The sequence below is a fragment of the Aegilops tauschii genome, chromosome 6, assembly GCF_002575655.3.
Source record: "Aegilops tauschii subsp. strangulata cultivar AL8/78 chromosome 6, Aet v6.0, whole genome shotgun sequence".
Lineage (NCBI taxonomy): Eukaryota > Viridiplantae > Streptophyta > Magnoliopsida > Poales > Poaceae > Aegilops > Aegilops tauschii.
The window spans coordinates 461450681-461459190 of record NC_053040.3 but is presented as its reverse complement, the minus strand read 5'-3'; the positions used below and the strand labels follow the sequence as shown (position 1 = coordinate 461459190).

At 46.4% G+C, this 8510-nt stretch overlaps 1 protein-coding gene across 1 annotated transcript; it reads left to right on the top strand.

Moving 5' to 3' along the window:
- The first annotated feature begins 200 nt into the window (after positions 1-200).
- On the top strand, positions 201-1068 carry LOC109773991 (dehydrin DHN3-like). The gene is made up of 2 exons (XM_020332712.4): positions 201-470; positions 576-1068. The coding sequence occupies exons 1-2, from the start codon at positions 291-293 to the stop codon at positions 876-878; spliced, it is 483 nt and encodes a 160-aa protein (XP_020188301.1). The 5' UTR covers positions 201-290; the 3' UTR covers positions 879-1068.
- Positions 1069-8510: the final 7442 nt, after the last annotated feature.

Sequence of the window (8510 nt, the reverse complement as noted above, 5' to 3'; positions counted from 1 at the left end):
ATGAGAAGATACGTGGCAACGCGGACGCTCCACGTACCTGCACGTCCGGCCTCTCTTCATGGGCGAGTCACCGGCTCCCGCCTGCCAGCCCACTCACGCGAGCACACGTAGCGCCTCCGGCAGACGATCATTCCAATGATCACACACACGCAAACCGGCAAACGGCCTATAAATAGTGCATCGTGCTACGCCTGCTTACACAACACAGCCACGAGTTGCAGTCAAGTGAGGAAGACAACACACCAGATTTCTGAGAGAACCAAAGATCAACACCAGTGCAATTCTGCAAGATGGAGTACCAGGGACAGCAGCAGCAGGCCCAGGCGGCCAACCGCGTGGACGAGTACGGTAACCCGGTGGCCGGCCACGGCACCGGCGCGGCCACTGGTGGGCATATCCAGCCCCTGAAGGACGAGCACCAGGCTGGCGGCGGGATCCTGCACCGGTCCGGCAGCTCGAGCTCCAGCTCGGTGCGTATGTATACCTTGAGTTTGCTTGCATAGTTGCATTTTCCAATGTATATTCTGTATGAATAAGAAAATCAATTGACTGATTTTTCTTGTTCGTCGTGGTAGTCTGAGGATGATGGCATGGGCGGAAGGAGAAAGAAGGGCATCAAAGAGAAGATCAAGGAGAAGCTCCCCGGTAGTCACGCTGACCAGCAGCAGACCGCTGGCACCTACGGACAGCAAGGTCATACGGCAGGGATGGCCGGCACCGGGGCGCATGGGGCGCATGGCACCACGGCCTCCGGCGGCACCCAGGGGCTGCAGGGACACACCGGAATGACCGACACGGCGACTCACGGCGCCCACGGCACGGGCGAGAAGAAGGGCGTCATGGACAAGATCAAGGACAAGCTGCCCGGACAGCACTGAACACGGCCCGCGGCCACCTTGGCAGAATAATAAGATGGAGATACAATAAAACTTCCTGAAACAAACTGAGATTTAGCTCACTTGTAATGTCTGAGTTCTGAGTTTTGTAGACTTGAATTTGGGTTTCTTGTACGTACCCGGGTCTATTTCTACAGCATCGTCCAAAATATAAATATAATTGCTTCCAGAATCTATGAAAGACCTAAAAATGTTGAATGATATCCAACAATTTCTGAAGATTTGGTTAAATTTGGAAGTTACATACATGCCTACGTAGAATATGAGGACCAAATCCATTCCAGTTGCTTTTCCATGGCAAGCCGTGGGTTTCGAGAGTCCATAGCCATAGTGTGCGAGGACCTTCAAGTGAAGAAAGAATAACATAAGTGAAGGGTGCCTGTGCACACTATATAAATAGTAAATATTTCCATAAAAATAGTAAATCAGAAAAAGTGCGTGGGAAAATAAATAAAAAACTGAAAATTGGGAGCAAACCTGGTGGACCATTCTACTCGTGGGTGAATTTAGGTGAAGAAATGACATCTGCGATATTCTCAGAAAGAAATGACATCCCTGGTATTCTCGGCAAAAAAGTCAAAAAGCTTGATTGTATAAAGAATAACTGTTTGAATGAATCGTGGGTCCACTGTATTTTTCTCTCTAAAAATACCACGGATGTTATTTATTCACAAAACTTCGCAAGTGAGTAGGATGATCGACTAGGTCTGATACCCCATAATTTCAGTTTTTTATTTTTTATTTTTCCTAGTATTTTCCTTTTGATATGCAGAGTAAATCTGTAGGTGAAAACAACTAAGAGCATCTATAGCCGGACTTGACAAATCCGAACCCTCAAACGCCCGCAGAGGCGTTCGGGCGCGTCCGTGGGCACTGACCGGTCACACCTCAAATTTTCCTTCTCACAACCGAACACCTCATTTAGCATACCTCAAATCCATATAAAGTGATGCAACTACGTAAAACAATGCATTACACACATCGTTCGACTACTACAGCTGGACATGCCATCAGAAGTACCAAAATTTGGCATGTTTAACCTACGTGCTAGCTATGGAGAAGATCATCCACGGCTGCCCTTACCCTTCCTGGCGCCCTTGTCGTCCTTCTCGCAGAAGTAGCGGTGGAAAACACTTCTGGCCCGTCGGTGTCCTCCTTCTCGTCCTTGGGGAGGGGGGAGGTGGTAGTCTGGCCGTGGCATGGACCGCCCGATTCTGCTCTAGGGCAAGGGCACGCGTGTTCCTTCGCTGCCGCATCTTTACAATGTGGGTGCAGATGACTTTCTAGTCCGCGGCAGCCCGTGCTACTGCATCAGCCGCCTCTGCCGCCATCATGTCGGCAGCGAGGCAGGCCTTGGCCACCCACATCCTCTCCTTCCCACAGTGGGCACACCGGTCCCGGTAGCACTCATACTCCGGTGGACCAGTGATGGAGAAAGGGAGATTGGAAAGCTCCCGAGAGGACTGCGATGATCCAGACTCGGAAGATCCGAGCGCCCGATGCGCCAATGCAATGGACTCACGCCAGACCGATCCCGCAGTCAGTCAGGCGTTGTCCTCTCGGGAGCAGCGGAGTGCAATGCGAACGGCCATTGCCTCCTGCAACCCGCATGGAAGGACACCCCAGTCAATGGATCGGAACTGACACTAGTAGAAAAAGGGGCTTTGGTTCAGCCAGAAAAGAGCATTAATACCGGTTGCATTACGAACCGGGACTAATGTGACCATTAGTCCCGGTTCGAGCGGCGAGGGCACCGTACAGGCATTACTCCCGGTTCAAATGGGACCTTTAGTACCGGTTCGTGCCACGAACCGGTACTAATGGGGTTGAGACCTTTAGTACCGGTTCATGCCACGAACCGGTACTAATGGTGCAATTTTCAAATCCTACCCCCCCCCCCCTATCGCCTTTTCAGTTTTGTAAAAAGCAAAAGAAAATGATAAAAACTTCAAAAGTTAAAATCCTTCGAGATGTAGTTATGTTACCACATCTACTAGTTAGGAAAATTTAAAAACTTAAATTTGGACATGTTTTGCAAAAAATGTAGGGAAAATGTAAAACGGCTATAACTTTTGCATACGATGTCAGAAAAAAACGTATAATATATCAAAATGTTCAGCACGAAAATCCAAATCCGATTTTGACGGCCTATGGCCTGTTTGCAAATTTTTAGAATCCTCAAATTCCAAAAGGAAAAAGTTATGCTCAAATTTCAGTTTTTTTTAATTTTCGTTAAATCTGGTCAAACTATGGTCAAACTACTTATTCAAGAAGTATTAGTGTTACTAAATAATTATTCAAGAATATTAGTGTTACTAAATAATTATTCAAGAATATTAGTGTTACTAAATAATTATTTCAGTTTTTTTGAATTTTGGTCAAATATGGTCAAACTGTGGTCAAGCTGTGGTCAAACAATGGTCAAACTACTTATTCAAGAAATATTAGTGTTACTAAATAATTATTGTTTTTTAGAACAATAGTTTCAAACTCCAATAGTGAAATGTGTGACTTCATGCTCAAGCTAAACTCCTGAGGGTTAATAGGATTGACATCTTAATATTGTCAGGAAAACAACAAGTGCAGACTTGGAAACGAGGAAGAATAGAACCCGGAAGTTAAGCGTGCTCAGGCTGGGGGAGTGGGAGGATGGGTGACCGTTCGGGAAGTTAGATGATTTGGAATAATGAGGGTGATTAGAGATTAGATTGAGCAGTGATGAGGGGTGATTAGAGATTAGAGGTTAAAATAATTCAGAAATTTGAAATTGGGAAAATATTTCAAAAAAAATTCATTTTTTTAATAAAATCCTTTAGTACCGGTTGGTGTTACCAACCGGGACTAAAGGTGGACCTCCAGGCAGCAGCCACGTGGAGGGCCTTTAGTCCCGGTTCGTATAAGAACCGGGACTAAAGGGGGACCTTTAGTAATGACCATTTAGTCTCGGTTCCAGAACCGAGACTAAAGGCCCTCTAGAACCGGGACTAAAGGCCCTTTTTCTACTAGTGTGATCAGAGTCAGATCCACTGTCTGCCATGCCAAAAAAGGCCCGAGATCACTGGACGGTATCTTGGGTGGCGGAGTTGAGTGGAAGGGAGTGAAGGGGAGTGGAGTGAAGTGGCTAGGGTTTGGTCCGGGGAGCGGATGGGGATGAATATATGTGGGGTCACGTGGGCTGGGCCCGGGCCTCCCCATATTTGGGCTGGATATGAGGGGTGCCAGTCAGCCCGGGTGTTCGAGGCCAGTTTGAGGCGCCCATCTAGGTCGGGTATTTTGACAAGTCAGTGACCAAGTCATCCACCCAGGCATATGAGTGGGGTTTGAGGTGCCCGGCTGTAGATGCTCTAACAAGATATAATATTTCTAGGGAATTTTGACATGGCCGGACTATTATGGTCTACGAGCACTAGTAGAAAACTGGGCTTTGGTCACAGGGCAATATTCACATTAGTCCCGGTTCAGTCACGAACCGGGACTAATGTGAGCATTGGTCCCGGTTCGTGCGGCCAGGGGCCTGCCGGGCTTCGTGGGGGCATTGGTCCCGGTTCGTCCGGACACTTTGGTCCCGGTTGGTGGGACAAACTGGGACCAATGGGCCACGCTCCTGGCCCACCACCCTTTAGTCCCGGTTCATAACACAAACCGGGACTAAAGGGCTGGTCCTAGTTGCAGCCAGTGTTTAGTCCCACCTCACCAACCGAAGGGCGCTCACACCAGTTTATAAGCCCGTCCCTCTCTGCCTTGTTGAGCTCCTCTCAAAGTGAAAATAGATGCCCTTATATAGGGAATTTGACCTAAATTCACAGTAAATTTCTTTGAATTTCATAGAAATTTATTATGAATTTAGGTTGAATTTTCTTTATAGGCGCATCTATGTTCACTTTTATAGTAAATAAAAATAAATAAACCTTAATAAAATAAAATACAATAAACTATAGTAACTAAAATAAATAAACCTTAATAAATTAAATAAAAATAGCAGCAGTAAAATAAATAAAAATAGCAGCAGTAAACTAAATAAAAATAAAATAATTAAAGTAAAATACATAAGTAATTAGAAATAAAATAAATATGTTTTTTGTTGTAAGTAGAAACAAAACAAAACAAATAAAGCAAAAGAGAAAACAAAAAACAGAGGAAAAAAATTATGCCACCTACTCGGCCACCACGGCCTGAATACGACTTGAAACCCATCCGTGGGCCAAGATTCAGGCCCGCAGAAGGCCCAGTAGGCCCCACAGGCAAAGAGAACGGTTAGGCCCGAAAGCCTGCAGTTGAGAGGAGCTCGAGAGGGTGGGCGCAGCAGCGCTTATAAACCACTCTCGAGCCCTCTCAACTAGCGAGGTGGGACTAAACTTTTGACGCGGGGCAGCACAAGGCCTTTGGTCCCGGTTGGTGCCACCAACCGGGACTAAAGGGGGCATTGGTCCCGGTTCATGGCACCGACCGGGACCAAAGGCCTTTAGTCCTAGTTGGTGCCACGAACCGGGACCAAAGAGTTCCCTACATATACCCATCGCCACAGCAGAACACTCCACAGTGCTCTGTTTTTTTCTGGCCGGCGAGGGGAGGGCATTTGGGTGCTCTAGCTCACCTCCTATGCACATGAGGTGTTCGATGAAATGTCTGAGCCACACTAGTTAATCTTTCTCATCTCGAAACTCGACCTCCGAGCTCCATTTTCCCCGAGATTTGTCTAGGTTTAGCGGTCCGTCACGTCCCGTCCCCGTCTTCACCGCCGTCGATCGCCCGCGCCGATCTCGTCGCCAGCACCACCGTGGTGAGCCTCCTGTTCTTATCTTTTTCTGAAAGGAAAAAATTCTTACTTTAGATAGTTACTTGTCTAATTTTGTTACTTTTATTATTCCTTCTTATTACATAGTGCGATGGTTTTGGTATCCGCCCCCGTCGGTCCTCGTCCTGTCTATGATTCAGATGTGGTATATATTATCTTTTTATAACTATTTGGTTCATTTATTGTTTATGATAAATATACCGACCAACGTGACATAGATTTTTATTTATCTAGGAGGTGGTTGAACCGGAAATTCTAACCGACCCTATTGTCGAGAGGTTAAATTTAGTTGAAGAAGAAAACAATTACTTGAAGGAAAAAATAAAAAAATTGAGGAGGAGAAGATGATATTGGAGTTGCATGTTGCGGATGTCGTCGATGATCACAAGATCAAGATGGATGCAATGCGCTTGAAGATTAGAAAGATTAGAAAATATGCCATTCATACCGAGGCTTGGTATCATTATGCCGTTGGATCAATTGTTACCTTTGTTGCGATTATGATCGCATTTGTTTTCGCATTGAAATGTTTTACATAGTTTCAATGTATGGTTTAATTAATTAGATGCTCTGGAGAGCTATATATATGTTGTTAGATGAGAACTATGTATGTACTTTGGTTTTAATGTGATGATGAACTTCTATTAATTTGGTCACTTAATTATCTATTCATGATGTTCTGTAATGGTTTTTGACACACTTAGTTATATATAATGCACGCAGATGAACCGGCAATGGATGTACGGTGACAGACACACCTCCGAGTACATTAAGGGCGTGCATGATTTTCTCGAAGTGGCTGGGGCAAACAAGCAGAATGGTTTTATGTGTTGTCCATGCCCTATATGTGGGAATATGAAGTCTTACTCTGACCGGAAAATCCTTCACACCCACCTGCTTTACAAGGGTTTCATGCCACACTATAATGTTTGGACGAGGCACGGAGAAATAGGGGTTATGATGGAAGACGGCGAAGAAGAAGAGGACGATGACAACTATGTGCCCCCTGAATACGGTGATGCTGCAACGGGGGAAGCTACTGAAGATCAGGAGGAACCAGACGATGTGCCCAATGATGCTGCAAGGGGGGAAGCTGCTGAAGATCAAGAGGAACCAGTGCCCGAGGATGATGATCTTCGCCGGGTCATTGTCGATGCAAGGACGCAATGCGAAAGTCAAAAGGAGAAGCTGAAGTTCGATCGCATGTTAGAGGATCACAAAAAAGGGTTGTACCCCAATTGCGAAGATGGCAACACAAAGCTCGGTACCGTACTGGAATTGCTGCAGTGGAAGGCAGAGAATGCTGTGCCTGACAAAGGATTTGAGAAGCTATTGAAAATATTGAAGAAGAAGCTTCCAAAGGATAACGAATTGCCGGACAGTACATACGCAGCAAAGAAGGTCGTATGCCCTCTAGGATTGGAGGTGCAGAAGATACATGCATGCCCTAATGACTGCATCCTCTACCGCGGTGCGTACAAGGATCTGAACGCATGCCCGGTATGCGGTGCATTGCAGTATAAGATCAGACGAGATGACCCTGGTGATGTTGACGGCGAGCCCCCCAGGAAGAGGGTTCCTGCGAAGGTGATGTGGTATGCTCCTATAATACCACGGTTGAAACGTCTGTTCAGAAACGAAGAGCATGCCAAGTTGATGCGATGGCATAGTGAGGACCGTAAGAAAGACGGGAAGTTGAGAGCACCCGCTGACGGGTCGCAGTGGAGAAAAATCGAGAGAAAGTACTGGGCTGAGTTTGCAGCTGACCCAAGGAACGTATGGTTTGGTTTAAGCGCGGATGGCATTAATCCTTTCGGGGAGCAGAGCAGCAATCACAGCACCTGGCCCGTGACTCTATGTATGTATAACCTTCCTCCTTGGATGTGCATGAAGCGGAAGTTCATTATGATGCCAGTTCTCATCCAAGGCCCTAAGCAACCCGGCAACGACATTGATGTGTACCTAAGGCCATTAGTTGAAGAACTTTTACAGCTGTGGAATGGAAACGGTGCACGTACGTGGGATGAGCACAAACAGGAGGATTTAACCTGCACGAGTTGCTGTTTGTAACCATCAACGATTGGCCCGCTCTCAGTAACCTTTCAGGACAGACAAACAAGGGATACCATGCATGCACGCACTGTTTAGATGACACTGAAAGTATATACCTGGACAAATGCAGGAAGAATGTGTACCTGGGCCATCGTCGATTTCTTCCGACCAACCATCAATGTCGAAAGAAAGGCAAGCATTTCAAAGGTGAGGCAGATCACCGGAAGAAGCCCGCCATGTGTACCGGTGATCACGTACTTGCTATGGTCAATGATTTACACGTAATCTTTGGAAAGGGTCCCGGCGGACTAGCTGTTCCGAATAACGCTGAGGGACACGCACCCATGTGGAAGAAGAAATCTATATTTTGGGACCTACCCTACTGGAAAGAGCTAGAGGTCCGCTCTTCAATCGACGTGATGCACGTGACGTAGAACCTTTGCGTGAACCTGCTAGGCTTCTTGGGCCTGTATGGAAAGACAAAAGATACACCTGAGGCTTCTTGGGACCTGCAACGTTTGCACGAAAAAGACGACATGCCTCCGAAGCAGTATGAAGGTCCTGCCAGCTACGCTCTTACGAAAGAAGAGAAAGAAATCTTCTTTGAATGCCTGCTCAGTATGAAGGTCCCGACTGGCTTCTCGTCGAATATAAAGGGAATAATAAATATGCCAGAGAAAAAGTTCCAGAACCTAAAGTCTCATGACTGCCACGTGATTATGACGCAACTGCTTCCGGTTGCATTGAGGGGGCTTCTAACGGAAAAC

Bases quoted from the DNA above. Each gene is read 5' to 3' on its own strand.
- LOC109773991 (XM_020332712.4), top strand. From the start codon at position 291: ATGGAGTACCAGGGACAGCAGCAGCAGGCCCAGGCGGCCAACCGCGTG. The intron at 471-575 runs GTGCGTATGTAT...TCGTCGTGGTAG, and splicing joins GCAGCTCGAGCTCCAGCTCG to TCTGAGGATGATGGCATGGG.